This window comes from Epinephelus moara, chromosome 2 (genome assembly GCF_006386435.1).
Source record: "Epinephelus moara isolate mb chromosome 2, YSFRI_EMoa_1.0, whole genome shotgun sequence".
Lineage (NCBI taxonomy): Eukaryota > Metazoa > Chordata > Actinopteri > Perciformes > Serranidae > Epinephelus > Epinephelus moara.
Window position 1 is genome coordinate 44,852,739 of NC_065507.1, and position 27,609 is coordinate 44,880,347.

The 27,609-nt window shown below is 41.5% G+C and overlaps 1 protein-coding gene across 2 annotated transcripts in view; it reads right to left on the reverse strand.

Moving 5' to 3' along the window:
* Positions 1-27,609, reverse strand: part of appbp2 (amyloid beta precursor protein (cytoplasmic tail) binding protein 2) — a 37,555-nt gene continuing 9,946 nt past the window's right edge. The window contains exons 2-13 of one of the 2 annotated variants that reach the window (XM_050055896.1): positions 26,428-26,516; positions 24,572-24,723; positions 20,589-20,712; positions 14,339-14,507; positions 14,051-14,140; positions 13,821-13,888; positions 13,627-13,732; positions 13,380-13,504; positions 12,834-12,919; positions 10,730-10,920; positions 8,458-8,623; positions 1-927 (exon numbers count right to left, since the gene is read on the reverse strand). In XM_050055896.1, coding sequence (XP_049911853.1) covers positions 665-927; positions 8,458-8,623; positions 10,730-10,920; positions 12,834-12,919; positions 13,380-13,504; positions 13,627-13,732; positions 13,821-13,888; positions 14,051-14,140; positions 14,339-14,507; positions 20,589-20,712; positions 24,572-24,723; positions 26,428-26,516 — 1,629 coding nt within the window. In that variant the 3' untranslated portion in view covers positions 1-664. Of the gene's footprint in view, positions 928-8,457; positions 8,624-10,729; positions 10,921-12,833; positions 12,920-13,379; positions 13,505-13,622; positions 13,733-13,820; positions 13,889-14,050; positions 14,141-14,338; positions 14,508-20,588; positions 20,713-24,571; positions 24,724-26,427; positions 26,517-27,609 lie in introns of both variants that reach the window. The other variant, XM_050055901.1, reaches the window with a different exon arrangement.

Consider the following 27,609-nt stretch of genomic DNA (forward strand, 5'->3'; position numbering starts at 1 on the left):
TTAAGTTTACAATCTGCTGTATTATTTTACTGTACAAGTGTCAAAAATATCTGACATTTTCCATCTCTGATCCACCATGTGATGATGTTGCTGGATGAAGGCTGAAACAACTTTTTCACACGTGTATGGGTCCAGATACTGTCATGTATATAGCCCTGGAGAACATGGTTTTTTATCTGTGATGAGTCTCATGGCATTCAGAGCTACACTGGTTCAAATACAAAAAGCAAAAATCTCCTCCAATTCCAAATTGAAAAGAAAAAGGCGAGCAAGACAAGAGAAGAGGAGAGGTCATTTGTCATCCTTACAGGATGTTTGAGGTTGTTTTTTTAACTTTCCCCCCCGGTCGTGTGTCCTCTTTCTCTTGGAGAAATGCAAAAGTCTGCTTTGTGGGGTGAAGCTGCATCCAGTCTCCAGTTGCATCTTGGTGGTTTGTGTGAATGTCAATGAGGTTTGATAATGGTGTCTTCTCTACGTTTTTTTTCCACAACTAAAAGTGTGTGTATGTCTGTGTGTACTGGCAGCTGCAGTGACTATGAAGCCAACCGACTCACCGGTGATGCTTGAATTTACTAGTTAACTGTGTGCATCACAGTTGGGCTTAATATGTGTCCTCACCAGGCAAAAGCCCGCCTGTCTTTTTTTAATCTCTTCCCTCATGAAATCAGCCGAGACAGGGGCGGGTGGGGCCCAGGCTCTGAGCCAATAGGAAAGCTTGCACCACCTCCTGGGTCTGCTGGGGTGTAGTGTTGACATCCTCCAGGGCATCTGCAACGGCAAACTGCCGGTCCCTCAGCCGGTTCCAGTTGGACAGCACATTGTGGTATTCAAATACCTTCTCGTAGTTTCCCACTGAGTTGTAGAGTTTGATCAGGCCTCTGTAGTCGTACTCCAGCCCACTGTAACCCTCTCCAAACAGCTTCTTACCTGTGAGGACAAAGGAAACATCACAAACCATATCTGTAATCATTCTAGAGCTGCAGTGATTATCTGATGAATTGATGAGTCAACTGACCAAAAAATAATTCAAATTTTAAGGTGGAGATGAAACACTGAACAATATGACTGTGGTTCCTTTGAGTTTACCTGAGGAAAAGTATCGCACTGCAATCATACTGATATTCACCCAGTTATGCTAGAAAACTAGATAGTTGGTGAAGTTACGAGAATGCTTTGTCTCTGTCATACGCCAGTTGGAGTTGTTGTAGTAGGCTTGGTAAACTTGGTACTGTACAACATTTTGCTGTCTGATCGCTGTTTTGTTTTCTGACACTATGGTTTCAGCAGCCGGTGTATGAGATGTTTTAAATAGAGTAGTGCGTGGAAATACAGGAAGCAACTTTTCAGCGATAGCACCACATGACAAGCGTGCAACAAGCATTGCCTCACCAGGAGGACAACCTTACTTGCAATTTCGCCCAAAAATTTTTAAGTTTAGAATTATTGATATGGATATGTAAAAGTGGGAGAGGAGCCATTATGAAAGCTGTGTGGAGTAAACAGAGTAAACCTCTTATGATCTAAGGCGAGCCTCATCTCATCAACCAACCCCGGCGGCAGTAGCTCAGTCCATAGGGACTTGGGTTGGGAACCGGAGGGTCGCCTGTTCGAGTGCCCGTCCGGACCAAAATATGGAGTGTGGACTGGTGGCTGGAGAAGGGCCAGTTCACCTCCTGGGCACTGCCAAACCCCCAACCGCTCGGGGCACCTCACCAAGGGCAGCCCCCTCACTCTGACATCTCTCCACTTTGTGCATGTATAGATCCTGTTTGTGCATGTGTGTGTCTTTCAGACCTGTGTGTAATTGACAAGCAAGAGTGAAAACATTGAATTTCTCCTCAGGGGGATTAATAAAGTAAATAAACTTAAACTTAAATAAACTTAAACTTAACGATAAAAGCCAATTCTGTTGCTTATCCAAAATTCTACTGGAGAGCCAGAAAGATCTTGGTGGTGTCACCATGTTGGCGATAAAAGTCTATTATGTACAGATGTACAGAGAAGACGAAGGGCTGAATGGACACAAAAAAAAACAAACAACTGGCATCACCAGCTGTCTAACCCAACACAAACAGGAGAAGTTCAAGTGGTGCTCAGCCCCAACAGTTGTTCTACAGTCATACATAGTTTTTTCTTCTTTTTTTTTTTACCTTTACCGATTCATAATGCAAAAAATGCCTACGTTTAGCAAGGCGGAGAAAAAAAAAGAGTTTAGTGTAAGAGAAAGACATGGAACTTGTTCCTAAACCAAATGCCACGGCCCTTGTGAGGGAGTATTTTGGATTTACACCAAATGACAGAGGGGAGCCCAGTAATTTGGACGAGCCGGTATGCCAGGTTTGTTCTGAAAACAATAATCTTGTTAAATAAATGTTTATTTCTCTTTAAAAGGGTGTACTTGCATCAATATGCATTTATTATCATTATATAAAGTTTAAAAAATAGTCTAAAAACAGCAAAATTACAACAATAATAAAAATGGTCTTAAAAGCACAATATTATGCAATATTATCGCTTATCGCAATTATATTTGATGCAATTAATCGCCCAGCAAAATTTGTTATCGTGACAGGCCTACAAGGTACTGACCAAAATAACCCAGTACCAGGAAGGACTGAAACGTCTCCAGTAGAGGTTGACTGATTTTTCAGTCTGGCTGATCAATCTGCACTGATAGGACTTTAAACAAACTATTGTTATTGGAGAAACTTGGCTCTGATAGAGGCCGATGGCTATGGAGCCTGTCAACAGTGCAATTGGACTAGACTGGACTGCAACCAGTCACGTAGGGACGTATATCACCATCCGGAGCTGAAAAGGGGAGGGTTGTGTTAGGAGGAAAAAGGAGCTTCATCAGTGTGTAAAGCTCCAGAGAACGCAGCTCCCTTCTGCTGAGTGTCTAAGTGTACTATTCTTCATTTTAACATGTAATTGCATTACACTTTTGGCTTGACTGTAACAGCAGGTCCAGCACTGTAGCTCTATTAGTGCGACACTGAAAGTCTGTTAGTCCATGGCTGAGTTAATGCTTCCTGTGTTTCAAAATAATAGCCTATAAAACTAGAGGCTATAAAATAGCCTCTAGTGTTTTATACACAGTCCAACCATGAACTAGGTTTTGACCAAGCTGCAACTCCAGGTCTGAAAAATGAAGTCAACACGGAAGTGCCAAAAACTGCAGCTCTGGGGCGTTGGTGGCTTTGTGGCTGTTGCCGCAACGGCCCGGGTTCGACTCCAGCCTGTGGCCCTTTGCTGCATGTCATTCACCCTCTCTCTCCCCCTTTCACGCTTAGCTTTCCTGTCGGTTAAAGGCAAAAAATGCCCCAAAAAATATCTAAAAAACAAACAAACAAACAAAAAAAAATGCAGCTCCTTAAATAGCTACTTAAAGCTGGCTCTGGAAGTAAGTCAACCCCCCCTGACTCCCATGGTAAAATGCCCAACTTTAGGGCAGATATAAACATGTTTACAGCCTGGTAGAAAAAAATGGTTTGGTCTCTACAGTTAATTTCCTCGTCTGTGACAACTGTACAGAAGGTGACTTTTTATATGTCTCACCCATTTATATTTTATCAAGGCTTAAAATTACGCATAATTAAGGACAGGCTCTTTGAGTGCGTCAGGGGTCTGATCCCATACCGTGACGACTCAACTCAGCTGCGGCACTCCGGAGCCCTCCGCAACAGATACGCAGGACTTCTATTTTTGCCAGACGCCGGAGCACAACGCAGCAATTCAGCACAGAGCAGATCGTGCGGGGCAGGAAGTCGTGCACAGAAATAAAATAAAACATCCGGTTAATTTTCAAAATAAAATACACAGTGTTCACGGCGGAAAATACTTCCCTGCACTACACATTGAAAACTACATAATGGGCAGAGGCAGGCCTGAAGTCAACAGGTCAGAGGTTTTCAGACGTCATTTCACCCCGTTGACACCATGGACGAGGAGATATTAATTATGGCAGTGCACCGAGATGTCTTCCGGCGGAGCTGCACCGCTCCACACAGCAAACGCAGCCAGTGGGTATTGACGGCAGAGCGCGCAGCGGATAACCAGTGCTGCCGTTCCGCAACGGACACACATCCAGTGGAAATCCGGCGTCAAGCAGCAAACTTTCTCTTGCTGCTCTTTCCGAGGCCACTCCTCTTCTGGCCAATAGTCAGTTCAATGTCTTCAACACAGCAGCAGTGGCTGAAATCCAACACCGAGCCGTTAAATGGCCCCAACATAATCACATTGACACTGAAACACCTTGACTCTGTTGTTAAACTCATTAATACCCATTTGGTAACATTAGCTGTGTAATGCTAACAGTAAACCTCGTCACAGTGTGTGTGTGTGTGTGTGTGTGTGTGGGCGGGCTCCCATAACCCTCTAGCATGGAGCTCACACTGCAACCCTTTTAGTTTATGGTGTGGTAAAGTTGAGTACCACACCATAAACTGGTAATAGTATGGCTATACGATTCGACACTCCGTTCACTTTAGGGGTATTGAATAAAGTACTTTGTTGGTATCAGTATCACTTTAAAGGTTCTGATATTGATACTAGTACTGTAATTTTGTAAACAATACCTAGCTACACTTTTAACTAGGGCTGGGCGGTATGGGCGGAAAATGTGGCCCGAGCCATGCTCTAGTGTGTGTGTGTGTGTGTGTGTGTGTGTGTGTGTGTGTGTGTGTGTATTGGGGCGAAACTCCGCTGTGCGTGATTCAGAGAGCAGAGGAGAATCGTAAACGCGCGACCATGTAGAGACAGAAATGACATGCCGTCACGTAAATAAGATAAATAACATAAGGCTATTTAGTTTGTTTAATAAAAGGACAATAGTGGGGCGGCATAACTATAAAATAGTTCATTTTTGTGATAAAAGCACCAAATTTGGCAGATCTGTTGACAAATATATTAAGAACAAATCTGGATATTGGGGTATCAGAAACTCACCCCTGGTGGCCAGAGCAGGCAATTGAATCCTACTTGCCCATGGACCCGTCCCGTTAATTGGATCCACTCCAAAATGTAATGGCTTCTAAGTTGGACCATGCTACATGCCTCCACCAAGTTTTGTGAAAATTGACGTAATCCTCATCCAAAAAATGAATGGAAGTGAATGGGCGGCCACGCGTGGGCTGCCCGTGGACATGCCCCCTGAGTTGGATCAACACCAAAATGTAATGTATTCTAAGTTGGTATGTGTTACATCCCTCCATCGAATTTTGTGAAAATCAGTCAGGCAGTTTTTGTAGAATTCTGCTAACAAACAATAAATTGGGCGGCATAGCTAAAAAAATTGTTCATTTTTGCGATAACAGCGCCAAATTTGCTACATTTATAGCTTAATATACTGGAATAGAACACTTTGGTCACCCCCCCCCCCCCCCCCCCCAAGCTGCTGTTACCATGTTTTCAGCACCACAAATATAATTTTGAGACCAGTTAAAGTGAAAAATATGTTTCATTCTAATGTAGGACAATAGTAAATTAAAGACATCCAACACAATGGTGAGATTTATAGTTATTTATAAGGCCATTTAACAATGTTCAGGGAACATACTTAACAGTTACACTGTAACAGTTTGAACATATGATATCTAACTAGTGCAGCCATCTGCAGCAATGTGGAACCTTAATAATAGAGCTGTTTTTACAACGAGGCCTTGAATATTATGAGAAAAGAAGAAAAAAAGGGGGAAAAACATTCATAGATCACAGTGTCACTGTCACTATAATCAGGAGGCCATAAAATTGGTAGTGGATTATTTAATACTCCTTTTCTTTTAATCTTCACGTTGAATACATATTATCCTCTGTGGATTTTAAACTTTTTCTCATGTGCATTTTGAAAATAGATTTAGTTCAATTAATTCAGGATATCTGAACACTAGAGAGCACAGAGCAGTGTAAGTGAAGAAACTGCATAGATATCAATGCTGGGTATTTGTAGAAAAATAATCCACTACCAATTTCATGGCCTCCTGATTACAGTGACAGTGACACTGTGATCTATGAATGTTTCCCCCCCCTTTTTTTCTTCTTTTCTCATAATATTCAAGGCCTCGTTGTAAAAACAGCTCTATTATTAAGGTTCCACATTGCTGCAGATGGCTGCACAAGTTAGATATCATATGTTCAAACTGTTACAGTGTAATTGACCTATGGCTAAGTCCCGCCCTCAAACGCGATGAGCCAATCACAGTGCGTATAGCCATTCCCATACACTCGGGACATTCTCTGCCTGGACGTTCATTGAAATGCATTACAGAAAGTCAGTTTTGTTCGGTTTTATGAGCTTTTTCAGAGATTTGAAGTTTAAAAATGATCAAACGGTGTGCATGGGGTACATGCAACTCCGACACAATGTATCCTGAGAGGCTGGGCGACGAGGTGTATTTTTTACACTTTAAACCACATCTCAACAGAGAAAAGTGTCTCCTTTGGATAAAGTTGTGTGGTAACGTCAGACCACAACATCAACTCAACGTGAATAAGATTAACAAGGATGTCGGTTTTAAGGTAAGACAACATCGTGTTTGAGGCAACATATTGTCACTTTGCTGGAAACAAATATAAAGTTATCTAGCTAACGTTAGCTAAAGTTAGCCTAACGTTAGCTCCTAGCTGCGTTGTTCATCATGTCACCTTGTTTGCTCGGAGTTCAATAGCCTATTTTGTTCTAGTTTTGTACTTTGGTGATCGTACATCATTGTTAGCTGTTGTCCAGAGGGCTCTAGTTAAGCTAACGTTAACTTCTGGAGCTTAGCTTCATTAAGTTATTTGTAATCGCAGAGATAACAATGGTTGGCAAACATTATGCTGAATGATTCAGTGTAAATACTGTAGCACCAAACTAACGGAGAGACACTCTTGGTAAAGATGGTAAAAAGGCCGTTATCCTTTTCTCATATTCTGAGACAAAAACTTTAACTTCAGTGGCACTTTCACTTGCTGTCTTTGATGGCAACGGCAACGAGATGCGGTTTATCACGCTTACACTGTGACCTGTAAATTTTGGCTTGTAATTTAAGCTCTTCATCGAACTTCTCAACAATAAAATGATGAATATATCCCTCCAATGCGTAGTTTAGGCCCTTTTTGTTACTTTTCAATGACATCTGATTGTTATGTCCCCAAAAATCATCAATTACCTCCTGCGAAATGCCGTGTACTGTGACACCTGCCATAGCACCTGGTCACTGAGTGAGTTGTCCGAGTGAGTGGAGGGGGGCGTGGCTTAGCCATAAGTCAATTGTTAAGTGTGTTCACTGAACATTGTTAAATGGCCTTATAAATAACTATAAATCTCACCATTGTGTTGGATGTCTTTAATTTACTATTGTCCTACATTAGAATGAAACATATTTTTCACTTTAACTGGTCTCTAAATTATATTTGCGGTGCTGAAAACAACGGTAACAGCAGCTTCGGGGGGGGTTGGGGGGGGGTGTTCTATTCCAGTATATTAAGCTATAAATGTACCAAATTTGGCGCTTTTATCGCAAAAATGAACAATTTTTTAGCTATGCCGCCCAATTTATTAGTTTGTTAGCAGAATTCTACAAAAGCTGCCTGACTGATTTTCACAAAATTCAGTGGAGGGATGTAACACATACCAGCTTAGAATACATTAAATTTTGGTGTTGATCCAACTCAGGGGGCTTGTCCACGGGCTGCCCACACATGGCCGCCCATTCATTTCCATTCATTTTTTGGATGAGGACTATGTGAAAACTGTCCAACCGATTTTCACAAAACTTGGTGGAGGCATGTAGCATGGTCCAACTTAACAGTCATATTTCAGCAGCGGTGGTGCACCGCTGCTAGTTGCATATATGGGAAACACTGCTCTTTTTAGTTTGAGTTCTTCTGGGTCATCGTGTTCTTCTTCAGCAAAGTGTACATTTGCTTCGCTTTCAGGACTCTCTCTGGCAGCCATTCTTGCTTCTGAACTTTTCTCTATACTCTCACTCTCGCCGGCTCTAGCATGCCTGTGGTGTGCAGCGGTGAAATGGGTCCCAGCTGAAACACTTTCCCGCCACACACGTTACGGACGTTGTTTGGGCTATTCACCGGTATTGCGGTATATGAAAAATTCATATCATAACGAAAATAAATACCAGTTTTCGGTACGAACCAGTATACCGCACAGCCCTACTTTTAACCAGGGTAAATCACCATAGTAACCTATGGTGAATGGCTAACCTGCTCTGAAGCAGGTACAGTTCATAGGACCGGATCAAAACATGTTACTACCCTACTTATTCAGTAATCCACTGGAAAAACTAAGTTAGAATTTCTATAGCACAAGATCCTCATATGGACAAAAGTACCTAAAATATCCTAATACTCCATATAAAAAGGGGTGTAAAGTTGTTTGTTGTTCTTTGAAGAAAACCTGACAAAGATAAAAGTCTTGTATAGCAGGAGTGAGCCACTCATCCCATCCCTGTGTCTGACCAATAGCGATGGAGCGTAGGTAGAGTCTCTCTGCGTCTTCATACTGGTTCATGTCATAGTTGTAGAGGGAGGCCAGGTGACCTACAGACAGAGCCACCTCGTAGTCCTCATGACCCAGAAGCTGCTCCTTGATCTGGATGGCTTTGATGTGCATCTCCTCTGCCTCCTAATTACATGGACACCCATTAAATCACAAACACACACACACACACACACACACACACACACACAAAGACAAAGATATAGATCACAATCAAAGCAAAAATAATAACTCAAAGCATAGAAAAGAAAATTCAGGGCCAGAGCACCAAACGGTGGGAGGACGTATTGTAGTTGCTAGTGATTAGCCACACCCTAAACCTAACAGAAAGTTGGCCATTTTGAATTCACTTTTCATATTCAGGGCATTTTCTTAACCATTCCCAGATGCACTGCTGGAGATTTCACTGAATCCACTTTAAACTTGGGTGGTACAATCGTAATACATTGTAGAATTAAAATTTAGAAACTTTCTGTCATTTTTGTCGAACGGCATGGCAGTAGCAGGGCGTTGAATTTACAAGCTTTGTCGCAAAACAGGAAGTGGTTTCTAACTTAATTGTGCATCATTACATCCGCCCCCAACTTCACATTTGATAAGAGTCCCGCCTTAAAGACATCTATGTGCCATTATTTAGTTACAGTCAGAGCACCACCTACTGTTAACAGAAAATGACATGTTTGATACACTGATGTACACCTCCTGTCAAGTTGACGAAATCCACCTTAAAGTTGGGCAGGAAAGCCGTAAGGAAATGCTTCAACCATAAAATGACCATTTGTATATAAGTTAGTCATGCTGTGTAACCCTGAATTCATGAAAAAAACTTTGTTTTTCCTCGCATGCCTCTACATAAAACAGAATACATATTTATTTATTTATTAATTCATTGGGGACCACCTTTAACAACGGCAAAACTATATCAAAACATCTCTTTACAAACTCTCATACAACTCGTGCAGTATAATCCAAGTAGGGCTGCCCCAAACGATTATTTTTCTAGCAATTAAGCTAGAGATTATTTTTTTGATTAATTGACTAATCTAACGATTAATTTTTCAATTAGTTTAATGATTATTTTGTTCGATTATTTTTTCGATTATCGATTATTTTTCCATTATTTGATTGAGGCAATTTAAACAATATGAATACCAAAACATTTCTTATTAACATTAACATTTACACACACACACACACACAGACACAGGTGAGCACACTAGAGCGCGGTTCGGGTTGCATTTTCCTGACCGAAAACGACCCAAGTGAGACAATTATAACCGAGCCCGGCCCGAACCCGCAGCCCGGCACTGTGCACACAGTCAATGAAGCGGAGCCTATGTTGCGTTCAGGTGTTGTCACATAAATAACAAATTCCAGCACTTAAATAGGCCATAGCACAATAGCACGGCACTGCTGCTGCACGCCGCCATTTTTTTGTTTGAACCGACGTGACGATGCCTGTTTAAAAATGGACTGCATTAATGAGACTTGGATTATAGTTTTGCTGTTGTTAAATGTGGTCCCTAATCAATCAAAGAATCAGTATATTTGATGTTTTTTCCGTGGAGGCATGCAAGAAAAACAAAGATACCTTTCTGAATTCAAAGTAACATGGCATGACTAACTGATATACAAATGGTCATTTTGCTAGCAAAGTATTCCTTTAAGACCTTGATGATGCTTTTGTTTTTCCAGTGAAGACTGAGTCAGTTTTCACCTGACAGCTGTTTTAAAACAGACTCAAAAAACCGTGAACCGGTCCTTCAACCAGAGGTCACTTATCAGCCTGATAACTCTATATGTATTCCCAGCCACATATCATTCACAAACTGTTTACTTTGCTAGCTTGTAGAAAATTGATATGTTCCCTGGTTTCCTGATGTCACTTTACAACGTTACATAGTTTGATTTTTTTTTTCAACTTGTATGTTGGACTTATTGGTTGATTTTGAAAATGTGGCATTAACATAGCAAGCCATTGTACAGTTAATGTTTGAGCTACAAGTATAGTGTACTGTGGTAGTGCTGTCAGGTCCTTGAAATAAAAATCTGATTAAAATTATTTTGCTTCATATGCCGAGCCACAACTGGAACAAAGCTCTGAGCTATTTCCACTTCTTTAGTTTCATGTTACCTTAATTAATACATCACTATTCCAGTCACCACACACACACCCACACCCACACCCACACCCACACACACACACACACACACACACACACACACACACACCTTGAACTTCCTCATGGACTGGTAGAGTCTTCCTAGGTTGCCATAGTGTTTGGCTGTCTGGACGTTGAACTCTCCGAAGGCCTTCTTGGCCAGCTGCAGTGAGGAAAGATGAAGGTCATGTGCCTCTTGAAGAAGGCGCTCTTCTGTCTCTTTATTGTGACAGTCAATGGCAATTTCCTCCAAAATCAGAGCTGAGGAACAGAAATGATGATGAAGCATATATGAGACTTCTGCCCTGGATTTAACAGTGGAGCCACAGAGCCATGACATTTTTGGCTAGCAAAATTGACATTTACCAAAATAGCTAGGATTTACCATCACTTAGGGGTGAGCGATACCATCAGGATATTTCGGGGTATTTTTGCAATAACGATGTTCTTGAGGATATAACAAATTAGTGAAAAAAATATTCATTTAGGAAAACAGAATTGCAACAAAGTAAGTGACACAGCTTACATGTCACCCTAATAGTGCTTCTTCAAATATTCAGTAAAAACTAAAATGATCTCTCATTTCTTTAGTTTGTAAACAACAGTTCTACTGTTTTGTTTTCCATTCATTTATGGAATTACTTCCACAAAGGAAGTCATGGTAACACCTGTTTAAAGATAAAAAGGAACTAAATATACTCTATATTACGGCTGCACCTGACTTAGAATTTTGACAGTTGAATCAGATTCAGCCATTTAATTGAAATATTTGATTTTTCTTTTTCTTTTTTTCCCCACACAAAGTTTTTAAGTGTTAACAGGCTCAGCGGGACATTCAGTGTGGCATCAGCATTCATTTGGATGGGATAATATGCAACAATGTTTTTTCCCGACAATACATATAAGCCAGAGACTGTGTCGTTTTAAGTACCCATGAGCGGTAAATTCACCACTTTCAAGCAGAAGTGAGAAAATAATGTTATCCCGGAGCCTTACGGTGCAGAGTCTCTCTCCCTTCTGCTTTGTGACATGGCGCATTATCCTGATGGAAATAGCCATCAGAAGATGGGTACACTGTGGTAATAAAGGGATGGACACAGTCAGCAACAATACTCAGGTAATGCTGTGGCGTTTAAATGATGCTCAGTTTGTACTAAGAGGCCCAAAGTGTGCCAAGAAAATATTCCCCATACCATTACACCACCACCACTGGCCTGAACCATTGATAAAAGGCAGGATGGATCCATGCTTTCATGTTGTTTACTTCAAATTCTGACCCTGCTATCAGCCAGTGCAAACTGTAGCCTTAGTTTCCTGTTCTTAGCTGACAGGAGTGGCACCCTGTGTGGTCTTCTGCTGCTGTAGCCCATCTGCTTCAAGGTTCGACTTGTTGTTCATTCAGAGATGGTCTTCTGCAAACCTTGGTTGTAATAAGTGATTATTTGAGTTACTGTTGCCTTTCTTTTATCTCCAACCAGTCTGGCCATTCTCCTCTGATCTCTGGCATCAACAAGCCGTTAACTGCAGCTCACTAGATATTTTCTCTTTTTTGGACCATCCTCTGTAAACCCTAGAGATGGTTGTGCGGGAAAATTCCAGTAGCTCAGCAGTTTCTGAAATACACAGACCAGCCCGTCTGGCACCAACAAACATGCCACGTTCAAAGTCAATTGACCTATCAGTAAACTACGTTTAAGCTAGGAGTGTTGTTGTTTTCTATGAAAATGTGGAAAACTGGCACCAGGTGAGGCTGACTGCCTACTATACAACCTGCTCAACTTCAGCAGGCCCCTTGCCACAAGCTCGTAAAAATGCCATCACAGCTAAGATAGCAAGATTTATATGCAAGGATATGCTGCCTATTGGTATTGTTTTGGGAGAGGGGTTTCAGGATCTTAAGATGGAACTGGAACCATGATATGAAATTCCAAGTCAACACCACAATGTCAAAACGCATAGTGCAACTGTATGATACCACACGGGAAAACTTAAGACTAAAGTAAAGATATTTGCTCCTACCACAGATGGATGTACATCACTGGCCATATACATGAAATAATGACCTTTCTTCTGGAAAATCAAATTATCGTTGTTTTAAAATAAAGTGCCTGCCTCATTTTCCTCACTTACACACAGTGGGCAGAAGTCCAGCATTTCCAGGGAACTTGCCTTACCTTTGACTCTCTTGGAGGAGGCCAGCAGCAGATGGTCCTCAGGCAGAATGTGTGTTATGATGTCTATGGCACGTTCTGCATGGAATCTGAGGGACAAACACAACAGCTGACTGAAACATGCAACTCAGACTTGGCTGGAAAGTGTATTTTATTCAGCATAAACATTTCCAAGAAAGTCAAGTGTTTCCCCTGAGGAAAGTTGTTTTGAAGCTCACATCAGGGTTAGAGAGGTCAAAGCACTTCCCAAGTTTGAATCAGAGCCTTTGTATACAGCAAGGAGTGTCACTGGATCAGTTGAAAAACTGTTATCTTTGCCATCATACATCACTTTGTTGAAAATGATCGATGCTTTTTAATATATGACATGGCACACTTCCAAAGCATATAGCCACACATTACAAAAATCACAGTACAGTGAATGTCAGAGCAGACTGGTGTATGAAAAAATTCTAAATTTACAAGGGAGCTTATGTCTAATGTGATTAGCTGGCTGGTCTAGTAAGATTTAAAATTTTTAAATAGGTTTGTAAGATTCACTGTACTCACAGAGCATTGTCAAATTTCCCAGAGCTATACTGGTGTACATATGAGGAGTAGGCCAGGTCTTCATGGGCTGTGGCAACATGAATATTCTTGCCCCCGAACACAGACTGCCGGATGTCTAGCGCTGTCTGGAATTTGTACAGACAGAAAGGACTTTTAATTATATACAGATAATACATCAAACTGTTTTTTATGAAAATGAGGACATAGAAAACATGGGCACACTTCTGTTGCCCATCACTGTACTTGCCTGGTAAATAGCAACGGATTGGCATATGTTGTCTACATTTAATAAGTAAAATCCATAATCTAGCAGCGTGTCGGAGTACTTGGGATGCTTGTGTCCAAAATGTTCTCTGTAAGGCACAAAACATTTAATCATAATTCTTCAATAACATAAGGGACAAAAATAATGTTGACTCTTTAAAAGACACAGGAGGTTACCTTGCAAGAAACACTGCATGTTTGATCAGCTGCTCTGCTTTTCTGAATTCTCTCTTTACCACGCAGGCCTGCAGTGGAAACACAAGTCAAACCTCACACAATCATGTCAGATCAATGGGATTTTCCTCCTGGGCCTGACAGATTACTTTTCTGTGGATACATTCTACAAAGACACTGTACCTCCAATAATAACACAATAAAATCTTGTAATATAAACAAACATAGTTAACCTTAGAGGCTTGCCGGAGGACATCAACCACTACTTTGACAGGCAGCCCTGGAGTAATTTCTTTCATAGCCTCTATACACCACCTGTATGCCTGGAAAATGGAGAAAAAAAGATTTGGGTTCCAAACTTAATCTATGTCTATCTGGAGTATTCTCAACCACTCTGCAGTGCTGTTAACCAGACTAACTTAATAATTCATTTAATTAAAACTAGCACTTGCCATTGTTGTCTATAATATGTGAGAGAAATAATATCATTTTCTCAGTCACTGGTGATAAGACATACATACCTCATCATAGTGACTTTTGGCGAAGAGCAAGGCACAAAGCTCGCCGTACAATGCTGCCTTGTTGGCCTGGTGGCCATGTTTGGCTAGTTTGTCCATGTAAGACTGAGCAAGCTTGAAAGTCTCCTCCCCCAGATGGTACTTACAATTGCCATTGCGGACATGAAGCAGCCTGTGTAGACAACAGAGGAAAACTTAATAACAATCTCAGGTGGGTGTATCTCAGTTATTGACTGGACGTAGATATAAATACACACCAAACCTTTCTGAGGATCCTTTCTGTCATTCAGTCATTATTAATTTTCACATTATAACACAGCAAACACACAGTTATATATACAGTGATATAGTCTATTTTACAACTGACATCATCAAAATATGTGCACATATGTTGATAATGGAAGTGGCATGAGCAAGCTTTAAAAACCAACTTCAAAATGTCTGGTTGTTGCATTCTTGGTTGTCAGAATCAATTTTCTAATAGTGGACTCAGGTTCTACAGAATTATGATAGGCTCAAAACCACTTCAGAGCAGCCTGTGTTTCAGTTTAACGAGTGACCATGATAATTGGTGACTTTCAGCCAGATACAACGTGGTTGCTCATAGTCAATCAATCAATCAATCACAATTTGCCTCAGGGGGCTTTACAGCATACGACAGCCCTCTGTCCTTAGGACATATGTATACATAGTGACATCAGCTGCTGAAAACACTAACAGAACATGTAGGTGTCCTCATAAAAGCCTTCCATTTTACTTTAATCACTTTTAAATACATACTTATCTGTGTTAATTATCAACACCAACCATTTATGTTAAGTTACTATGGGCAACCACAACTGCAAATGGCTAAAGTCACCAGCTAACACGGTCACTCACTAAACAAGACACTGGCGACATCTCTGACTAAGCTGTTAAACATGTTGACTACCACCTGGCTAAGGACACTATCAAATATGATGCCTGCAACATGTTTTAATAAAGTTGGGACAGGGGCATGTTTATCACTGTGTTACATCATCTCTTCTTTGAACAACACTCAATAAGTGTTGAGCTGAACTGAGGACACTAATTGTGGACGTTCTTAAAGTGAAATTCTTTCTTGTTCTTGCTTGATATATAACTTCACTTGCTCAACAGTCCAGGGTCTTGAGAGACGCATTCATGGTGCCTTCATAGATGTGAGTTACCCATGATGCCGTGGGCACTAACACACCCCCATACCATCACAGATGCTGGCTTTGAACTGAGCTGGTAAACAATCTGGATGGTCCTTTTCCTCTTTAGCCCGGAGGACACAACGTCCATAATTTCCAAAAATAATCTGAAATGTGGACTTGTCAGACCACAGCACACTTCTCCGCTCAGGCCCAAAGAAGTCACTGCTGTCTTGGATGTTGCTGATATATGGCTTTCTTTTCATATTGGTTTTCAGCCTTGCCCCTTACATGCAGAGTTTTCTCCAATTCTCTTGATCTATTTATGACATTATGGATGCAGATGGTGAAATCCTAAATTCCTTGGAACTGTGGGTTGAGAGATATTCTTCTTAAACTGTTGGACTACATCCCCACATAGTTTTTCAAAGTGTTGAACCTTGTACCATCCTCACTTGTAAACAACTAAGCCTTTGGCGGTAGCCCTTTCATACCCAATCATGATACTATCTATCACCTGTTACCAATAACCTGTTCACCTTTCAACTTTTTTGGAACATGTTGCAGGTGTAAGAGTGTATGGCCCAATCCCAATTCCTATCTTAACCCTCAATCTTAACCCTCAGTCTCAAAAATCCGCACTCCCGCGAAGTGCTAGTGCTGTCCCGATTCTCAGAGTGTTGAGTTGAGGGTCAAGAATAAGGGCTGTATGGCCCTCACTTTTAAGATTTTCCAGGACCACCCTTGGCAATAAGTGCTATCCCAGAATCCTTTGCGTATCATCCGCTGAGCTCAGCCAAACCCAGCCGAGGACAGACGATTTAGTCAATGCAAGATGGCGGCGACAAGCATAAGGAAGCAGAGTTATCAATGTGAGTATTTTCCTCGTTAATAGTTGTTTTAAAATTATGATAACCATTGCATTATCTTAGTTTAACGTCATTTTATGGACTATAGACCTCTTTGTAGCGTAACACACATATTTTTGGTCACGGGCTACGGCTTTCCTGCCCCGCCGCATGTAACCCCAGTTCTCTGATAACCGAATATGCTGTCATTCAGTTAACGTTACAAAAAGTAATTTTTCTTAGTGATAATGTAGTTGTTAAGTTGTTTTAATATACGTGAAATGTTTGCATCGACATTTTTGTCGAACGGTGTCATCTCCTGTAGCCGTAGACTCTGCAGCTGGTAACGTTACAGCTGCAGGTTAACGTTAGTGATCGTATTATCTGGTGACTTTCCGCTGAATAAGTTACGTCGGTTGTTGTGGTACAGGTTATTTGGTTGAATATCAACTTATAACCCAAAGAGTGAAACGTTAACGTGGATGAAAGTCACCAGATAACACTTGTGTGACTGTGTAAACAGCCTCACCAGTTCTGCTGGATGTTGACTACAGTATTCATTGTGATAATACTTGCAATACTGCATGAAACTAAACTAATAACTTAACGAATATCTGACAGGTAGCCCAAAAAAAATAAAAAAAATAATAGAAAGTAATGTTGTTATCTCTGTTCCATTTCAGGGCCACCAGACAAAACACAAGCCCTGATTCATTACAGGGCCACCAATGAAGACAAGCTTACAAAAAGCAAAAAGGCTCCAAAAAAACTATGGGAGTGAGTAATTTGTAACTTGTGAACTGTTCATATTCATCACATAATTCTCAGTCACAACGGCAACTGTTCCCCTAGTGATCAAGCATTCTGTTTCAATATGAAATCAGCACAGCTGCAGACGACATTGTCAAGTTTGGTAACTGTCCAACTGCTCCATTTGTTTTGGAGCTGCCCCTATACTGTCACTTTTTAGAAAGATTTTGTCGAGTATATTCGTTGCAACATTTATGTTCTATTTTCACTACTGTACAAAGATGTGCTGTTTGGATTTTATGATGTCAGCATTTCAAACCAAAAACAATTCTGTATCATTAATCTATCTATTATCTTAGCGAAATTCCATATTCATAAGGGTAAATTTTGAAAATATGTAAACAATTTAATTGTTTGAGCTGCTGAACTTTTTATTTATTTATTTGTTTATTTTATTTATTTTTCTTTTCTCTTAACCCTGGCATATTTGTTCTGTTCATGTCTGTCACTGCTTGTTTTGTACAAGAATTGAAATAAAGTGTAAAACTCATCACGTCTTTTTATCGACAACTACTGATGACATATATTTCTTCTTCTTTGAACTGACAGACTGGATGGAGTTTTGGCATATTGCTGCCCCCGACAGTCTTAAGACATATTTGCCTTTGAGGGGTGTCCCATTTTAAAGTCACAAGATAGCCCTTAACACTTGGTTTTGAGGGCTAGTGAGATTGAGGGCTGATCTTGAGAATTAAGATTAAGGGTTAAGATAGGAATTGGGATTGGGCCTATGAGTGTATTCTTCTTGTTCTTCTTTCGGCTGTTCCCATTAGGGGCAGGGTTCGACATAACCCATGGCCCGATGGCCCGGGGCCAATCAAAAAGTATGTCGGGCAAGTTGACTGACAGGTCACAGGCCCGCTCGGGCCAGTGATGCTGTAAGGCTTTTTTTTTGCCAGGGGAACAGCTCCAGCGGATTTTTATCCCACTTTTCTCGAGCCTTCAGTTGATTTATTGGGCTTTTGGCCAAAGGTGCCCTCACCTTTGCTCGTGCAATGAAACACCGGAGGAGGGGGAAACGTGCCGGTGCGCTTCTGCGTCTCCGCCAACGCGGACACCGTACACCGCTGCCATGCAGGTATATTTCTCTCCAACGTGCGTTCGCTGGCCAGTAAACTGGATGAACTTCAGCTACTGATGGTGAAAAACGGATACTTTTCTACACCTGCAGTTTTGTGCTTCACGGAGACGTGGCTGTGTGGATCGCTACCGGACTCTGAGCTGCAGCTGGCAGGCTTCCAACTCTTGAGCGGATCGTAACACGGAACTCTCCGGCAAAACTAAAGGTGGTGGTATCTGTTTTTACACTAACAGTGGCTGGTGTAATGACGTGACAGTGATCCAGCAGCACTGCTCTCCTGATCTGGAATCTTTTTTCATCAACTGCAAACCTTTTTACTCCCCCCGTGAGTTTGCTTCATTCATTCTGGTCGGTGTCTACATCCCACCGCAGGCCAACGTGCAGGAGGCTACAGCGCACGCTCGCTGACCAGATAGGCTACTGTGTGTGGAGCGGACTCATTAGTTACTGTCCTTGGCGACTTTAACAAAGGTAACCTCACCCATGAACTCCCCAAATACAAACAGTTTATAAAACGTCCGACCAGAGAGAAGAATATCCTGGATCACTGTTACACAACTGTTAACAACGCCTATCACGCCATCCCCCGCGCGCTGCACTGGGCCACTCTGACCACAACACCTGATTCCCTCATACAGGCAGAAGTTAAAGCTCTGTAAACCTGTTGTGAGGTCAAGAAGTGGATGAGTACACAGAGGCTGTGACATCATACATCAGCTTCTGTGAGTACTGCTGTATGTACCATCACGCACTACGATGAGGTATAATGGAGTTAAATGAAATGAAGTTAAAATAAATGAAGTTTTATATTCATTTTCTCTCTCTCTCTCTTTTACTTGGGCCAGTAAGAATATACAAGGGGCCAGTAAAACTCTGAACTACTGGCCCGGGGGGCCAGTGGGGAAAAAATGTTATGTTGAACACTGAGGGGTCACCACAGCGAATCATCTGCCTCCATCTAACCCTATCCTCTGCATCCTCTTCTATCACACCAACTGACTTCATGTCCTCTTTCATTACATCCATAAATCTCCTCTTTGGTCTTCCCCTAGGCCTCTTGCCTGGCAGTTCCAAACTCAGCATCCTTCTACCGATATATTCACTATCCCTCAGTGCCATTGTCTCTAAACCAAACGACATCGCTGGTCTCACCACCATCTTGTACACCTTTTTCTCGGTATGGAAGTCATATTCGTGATTCGCATGTTAGATTTGGCATAGGTTTTATGTTGAATGCCCTTTCTGACACAACCCTCTGCATTTATCCGACCCTGGGACCGGCCCAATGAGAACACTGTCTTGTGCCCCTTGGGGCTGCATTTAAGATTGAGTGTATATTTACAAAAAAAGCTTATCAGTTTGAACATTACATAGCTTGTCTTTGTAATGTACTCAATTAAAAATGAATCAAAAAAGATTTGCAATATATTCTGCTTTGACTAACTTTTATACAACATCTCAACTTTGGAATCAGGGTTGTACATTGAGGGTCAAAATATTCTTGATATATGCAACTATACACTGAATGTCCACAGTAAACTTGAACCGAATAATCGGCAGTGCTCGGAATTGGGCCAATTTTCACGTGATCGGCCATGACCTGCGACCGGCCGGTCAGTCTAAAATATGCCGATTTAAAACGCCGGTCAAATTCCCGCCGCGCAGCGCACACACACGCACATGTGCAACTCACTGCTTGGGCGATGTGAGGAAGTGAAACATGCGCAGCTTCTCACCTTAATCATTCACGCACACACACCAAAAGAGAGAAGGAGAAAGTTGTTAATTGTCCATGTTAAACTTAACTGCGGAGCTCTCAGTGCTGCACTGTGCCGCTTGAAACTGACGAGGTGCGTGTCCGCGCCCCGAAGATGCACATGTTCGCGTGCCGAAGAATGTGCACGTTTTTTCTAGTTGTTAAAATAAGAATGTCCATAACACTGCACTTTCTGAATTTTCCACAGGAGATATTTTTACTTTTTTTTTCTTTTCAAGAAATTACCCACAAATGCTATACACCAAGAATTATTATTTGATTTATCAATGTTTTTAATTATGTATGCCTTTTTTTTTTTTACTTATTTTAATACCTGTATGTACCTGAAGTTATATTTGAGCAAAAGAGGAAAATGTTTCTTAACGTGTGTCACTGTTTTTGTTTGATTGTTTGAGATGATTATTGAAAAGCTGGTTGTATCTTGGTTAAAATGTTCTAATAAAGGAAAAATAGAAAATACTGCAATATCTTGTGTGCTGTAAAGTAGTTTGAAAAAAATGAATCCGGAATCGGCCAAAATCGGAATCGGCCTAAAAAGTTGTAATGGGTGTAAGTCTTGTCCACAGGTTTGGAGACTGACCTGACACAGCATTCCACAGCTCTGTAGCAGTGGAGGACCTCACTGTGGAGCGTGCACAGCTGCAGGCACGACAGAAACACTTTCTCTGCATCGCCATACCAGCCTGCATCAGACAAAAAGCCACCTAGAATCAAAAGACATCAGATTAATCCTATGGTTTCCAAATCAGAGGGTGAGATAGCATCAGCATCACCTGTTGTAAACAGTAGTTAAAATATTTTATCATTATTAAATATATTTTGCAAATGCTCTATTCAAATATCACAGGTATTTATCATGGGGAAAGAAACTCATCTTTAGAGTTCTACCACCAAACAAATATCCTTCATATTAGGTAACAGCGCTAATAGTAGGGTCGGGCGATGTGGCCAAAAATTTACATCTCAGTATTTACAGGCTGACTGGCAATACACAATTTCTACGATATTGGCTACATGTTTTTAGTTGAAAGTCAAAGCCACATTTCAGATGACACTTTTATAAAAACAGACTGATCAAAATAAATGCAAAGACAGGGATTTTATTACCCTGTTTGAAAAATATACAGCTGCACATGTGAATGAAAAATTATATAAAATAAATAGCAGGGCTGTACATGAACATTTTTGCACATAGCACTGGAGCTACAGAGGTTTAAAGGTTTGCAGCACAGGCCACAAAACTAAACATGACTATAAACGTATCAATTAGGCCTAAATCCATTGTTGTTTGTAGCAATTTAAAATCTCTGTGGGGGGCCAAGACAAGAAAGGCCAAGACAGGGAAGGAACAAGAGGCATTTATTCTGCATTATATACATCGTGTATATGGAACTTCTGTGGTGTTGTTGTTGCTGCTTTTTTAAAAACAGATCTGTTGCCTTCATCCAGGCTCTCTCAATGTCACAAAATGGGCTACAACTACAAAGAAGAACGGCAACACGCTATGATCCACCGCACACACAAACCAGCAGCACAGCGCTGGATTGCACACGTGCTGCGGTAATTTCATTCATCTAAATGACTGATTTTGTGTAGCATGTGCAACATATAGACCGATGTCACACTGAAGACTAATTAACAGACAGATTAAACTGAGTAGCATCGATATATCGCCTAGCCCTAACTAACAGATTTGTCACTTGCTCATTTTTTTTCCTTCCAAAAATAGTGACTGCTAGAGCTTGCCAACCAGCCAACTTACTGTTTAGAAGCATCCAACCAAGATGTAATGGAAAATGATAACATATTTCATAACAAAGCCTGACCTTTCAATCTGCTGATGTGGGCCTATCAGAGATATATCGGTATCAGTGTATATATTTTCTGATATGCCCCAATATGAAAATATATTTTACAGACCATATAATGTAGAAAACAAAGCTTAGGGTGATTTAATTAGGGTGTAATTCCGTAATTAAGTAGAGAGCAGTGGTGGAAAGTGACTGAGTTACATTAACTCAAGTACTGCATTACACTATAGTTACTAGTTACTTTTCAGGTCAGTTGTGGGATGGTGATGTGTGTTTGGGCGCGTGTGTGAAAGAGAGAGAGAGAGAGAGAGAGAGAGAGAGAGAGAGAGAGAGAGAGAGAGAGAGTGAGACTACTAAACTACTGGTAAAAGATTACCAGATTTCAAGACTTAGGGCCGTAATATACTTGCTGCAAACAATGCGAACACGACCGCATCATGGCTGCCATGCGTGATCTGCGTTTGTTTGATGTGTCGGCCGCATATCTCAACACGAGGTACCGTGACGCGTACGTGAGATGCAACTGCGAATGAACACGTGACAGTGAGATCAGACCAGACGGAGTCGCTGTCGGAGCAATGTCGGAAACTTTTGAAGAGAGGCTGACGGACCTGGTGCGGAACTACCTGCATCTCTATGATGTTTCAACGTCGTTACATAGTGACATAGTTCTTCTTCCTCATCAAGCATATCAAGGGCATCCATGTTTGTTTACAACACTCGGCATGCGAGTAGCATCCAGCTGCAGCCCCGGAGCAGAAGCCCCTGACGTGACACAAGCCTCTGGCTTGCCGGAAGTGCCCCTGGCGGTCTTTGTGTGGAACTGAGCTCGCAGAACACAGCATCTCAATGCAGTAGGTTTCAGGTAAGCTAACTGGAATAAATTGGCAGAAAATAGCTATGTTGTTTATTCTGCAACCGTTAGAAGAGGTCCCTGGTGAATAGTGAGGGCAGGGCTCGAGACTTGGGATCCACTCACCTATGGTCCCTCCCGGGCCTGACCTCCGCGGCCCTCCGGCCTGACCTCCGCGGCCTGGACGGATGCTCAAGTGTGGGTGAGAGGAGCAGAGAGGAGCGCGGAGGTCAGGCTGGGCCAGCCGACACTGTGTATCCCAGAACAGGTGTTCAAGTGTGGGTGAGGGGAGCGGAGAGGAGCACGGAGGTCAGGCCGGGCGGGCCGACACTGTGTATCCCAGAACGGGTGCTCAAGTGTGGGTGAGGGGAGCGAAGAGGACCGCGGAGGTCAGGCTGTTACAACACTAAATTAAGCAGAGTGATGGACCTGAAATGCTAAACAAAAAAAAATATAGCAGTGAAGTTGGGATTTGTTTCTTGAAGTTATGTGCTCATTGTCTTTTCTGTCTCTTGCAGGCTGCCAGGAGAAGTGGACTGGCCATCAGATATTGTTTGTGGAAATTTGAAAATAAAGTTTCTCAAACTGACTTTTGTCTCTTCATTGTGCACACTTACACACGAAGTAGGATAACAGTCAGCTATTTTCGAATGTTAGCATTGATTTCTCACATTGAATGGTGAAATATTTGGAGTTTGAAAGGTCCGACCTAAATGAATAAAGGTCGTAGTTAACGAAGCATATGAATATTAATATAGAAGGAGCGCCCACTGAGCGCAGCTTCTTTTATTGATGGTTTGAACGACACGTGGTGGTCAAAACAAACAACAAAAAACAAAGTTGACTTGTATGATTAAATAAAGGTAAAATAAATGGACAATTCATCAATTCATAGATGCTATGTTAAGCAATTTTACTTAAAAAAGTTGTTAAAAAAGAGAAAAGTCACTTCCGTCAAGCCAGAGGCTTGTGTCACGTCAGGGGCTTCTGCTCCGGGGCTGCAGCTGGATACTATTGCGGCATGCACTACCCGATTTCCAGGTTATATTTCTGTTGTATGCCCCAAGTGGAGACCGCCAGTATTGTGCGTTTTGGCTGCGTAGTGCTGCAGCAAGTATACAGACACAGACACGGCGCATGGTGTACGCCTACATTCGATCAAGCGGCAAGTCTATTACAGCCCTTAAGACCAATCAGAACAAAACCAGTGGTATTTTTTTCCTTATTATACTAAATATAGTCTTAGGGCCCACAGGGGTTAAAGAAAGCAGCCTGCTAAGTACCTTTGCAAAGTGACAGAGTTGCAAACTCAGCACACAGTCCACTTAAAAAAACAGTCTATGTTCATTCAAATTTACTTTATCGCCCACCATATCAGTCCTTGTTGAAATTTTCCCAGCTAAAATTGGTATCGATTCAAAAAATCCCATGTTGGTCTGGTTCCATTTCTTTGAAAACCATCCACTGTGCTGACTGTGCTGGCTTTGCAAACAGAATAAGAAAAAGTTTGGTCTGGAGTACCTTGCCTGGATAAAACCACAAGGCTAGCAAATATTTTTTAATATCATCATATACAGTTACATCTGGTGTCACTGTTTCATAATATCTTGGGGAAATGTGTCTATTCTACGCAATAGTGCACCCCTGGTAGTACAAAACATGGTACAATTAGATAGGATTTGACATATTTTAAATCATCAAAATGACTATGGACTGCTGATAATGGTTTGGCCCATCTTTGATCCCTAATGTATTTTTCCTGTGGGCTGAACCTACACACATCAGTGGGAGCAATGAATGGCCTTCAATTCATCACTCATTGTTTGAGTTAAGTCTGTGCGATACGGGAACAGACAGAGTGTCTGTGTGAAACCTTTTGTCCCCTACCCCACTATTTACCTAACACAAAGCCAAACTGGATGGCCTTCTCTTTGACATGGGCATCAGACTCCGCGATGTAGGAACAGCGGCGGCTGAAGGAGTTTGCCAGAACTGAGGCCACTTTCACACCATGGTCCATTAGTGCTTGAAAGCAGTGGTGCAGGAGGTGTCTGCAGTGATAGGACAAAGGAATGCACCATGTAAGTGGACAGCATAAGTATAAGGTGATAATCAATATATCTGTTACATAAAAGTCTTTACAAAAAAAAAGAAAAAAAAAAGACATCATTAGTTTTACAGGCATGACAAACACCTGGCTTATCAGTGAATAAGTAATCTCCCTCGGAATAAATAAAGTTCTACCTTATCTTTCTGCTATTGTATTCTAATGAAGCCCATCAATGACGGTTGAAAGCAACAACACACAGCTCACAGAAAAAGAACATCAATAATGTACCTTTACCTAAAGGGTGCTTTATTGTACACAGGAAGTTCACTTTTACCTAGCTCCATACCAGCATTACATTTGTTTACTTTCAGCACCCCTTTTCCTTAAGTAAAGTTTGCATGGCAGAAGATGTGATATGGAACTTAAAATGGCTTTGTTAAACTGAATTAACACGTCCCAAGAGCTGGAGGGGGCACACAAAGCACAAGTCACAGGGCGAGAGCATTTAAAGCCTCAATTCCACTGCATGGTATGGCACAGCTTGACTTGAAATTTTCTTTTTTGGGTTTTCCATTGGTAAAAGTTGTGGATAGTACATGGTACTCTGTGTTGCCAACTTGGTCGAAGTTCCAAGCAAATTAAGCTGATACTAGAAGGTGAAGTTAAAACACTGCAGACAGGGCGTCGGTGGCTTAGTGGATAGAGCAGGCGCCCCATGTACAAGGCTGTTGCTGCAGCGGCCTGGGTTCAACTCCAGCCTGTGGCCCTTTGCTTCATGTCATTTACCCCCTCTCTCTCCCCCCCTTCACGCTTAACTGTCCTATCTATAAAAAAATATCTTTGGGGCGGCGGTGGCTTAGTGGTAGAGCAGGCGCCCCATGTACAAGGCTGTTGCCGCAGCGGCCCGAGTTCGACTCCAGCCTGTGGCCCTTTGCTGCATGTCACTCCCTCTCTCTCTCCCCCTTCACACTTGTCTATCCTATCAATTAAAGGCCAAAAAGCCCCAAAAAATATCTTTAAAAAAACAAAAAACAAAAAACACTGCAGACCACTCATGGGCTTGAGAGATTAGTCACTAAAATCTTAACTTGCATGACAGGGGACATCCTGCATAAACCCAGCATTTTAAAATAGCCAACTGATTTTTAAAAATAAAGTGGAGACATTCCTTTGGTTGCCAGAAAAGGTTCCAGTGAGAAATGGATTAAGCAATGCACAACAAGTGTTAAGCTAAGAATCCCACCTACACTGATGGAGTATTATCTGCAGTGGAAAAAGAATTTGAGAAAAGTGCCTAATACCAAAAGTTAGTGAAAATGAGGCATATGGGGTAAGATAAAAACAGTAGGTCATAACAGTAATTGAGTAACAGATAAAATACAATTAAATGGTAAATGGACTGCATTTACACAACCATCAGCAAAAACATTGAAACCACTGACAGGTGAAGTGAATACCATAGATCATCTTGTCACAATGCAATGTTCCGCTGGGAAACCTTGGGTCCTGAGATTCATGTGGATGCCACTTGAAACACACCACCCAACCAACAACTGTTGCAGACCAAGTATCACATACAGTATAATTGGTGAACCAAAATATCTGTATAAAGGGCCGGTCTTCAGAACCACTCTGTAGTACAAATGATGGGTCAATGCCGATGGTGTGAAGTTTCGGGCACAGCTTGGTCCCATTATATTCTTACCTTTTGTCTGAAGCCCGCAGTACTTTAGCAAACACCTCAAGTTCACAGAACTCTCCTCCTAACTGGCAGAGCCGGCCCTGTTGGTAAAGCTGAAAAACACACAAGGATGAAGGGTTAATGTGTACATGGCGACTCACTGACAATAAAACAGAGGTCAACTCTTCCATTAGGAGCACAATAATGAATCTATACAGGGCTCTAGACTGCAACCAAAACAGCTGCTTGTGCGACCATTTTCTGAGTGTAGGAGTTAAAACATGAAAATAAAATATGGTCGCATTCTCGGGTGTGCATGATGATGCGCATGGGTGCCCTACACACAGTGCGTGATCTGTCATGGTCAATGTTACGCTAGAATTCTTCTCTGGTTTAATAGCGAAGTGTATAGGTACGAAAACTGCAGACTGAGGTTTACAGTGACAAACAGAGTGACGGCAGGTCAAACGCAGGATGACAGCACATCAGCAGTAGAGTTGTTCCGATACTGATACTCTCACATTTATCTGTGGCAGCCCACCACGATTTAAACATCAACCACTGCAAATAGGTTGTCTATTTTTGGAGCTGGACTGCTCTTTAGGAGCGCTATTAGAACATATAAATCTTTCAGTTATTGATAGCACAACACTGTCTGAGTGCAAACTGCACTCAGGGCAGAAACAGAGTAGCAGAACTTCAGGTGCATTGAAAGTGAAACTTAGTCGTTCATTCTGCTGGGTTTAAAAGTTTGCATTCACTTGCAGCAGCTGCTCCTCTCATCCCTCAACCTGATCATCTCTGAATGGATTAACAGAACAATTATCCACCCCACAAGTAGGGCTGGGCGGTATGACCTAAAATTTATATCACGGTATAAATCGAATCCCTTCACAGTAACGGTATATATCGCGGTATAAATTTAAGTGTAAAAGTTATAATAGAAGTGTTTCTGAATGGGTTTTGTAGTCCCTTAGCAAAGCTAAATTGATAAAAAAAAAAAACAACAACAACAACAAAAGCAAAGATATAATGTATTTTTTAGAGCATTTATTGTGCAGAATGCAGATCTCAAAACTCAAAATTAAAACCCAGTACTCTATGGTGCAAAATGTCCCCTGGTATCTATATCAAAAGGTAACTTCCTTCTTTTAGCAAAATCCTAAATGACGGAGTTGTGTTTTTTCCACCTGGACCTTTATGCTC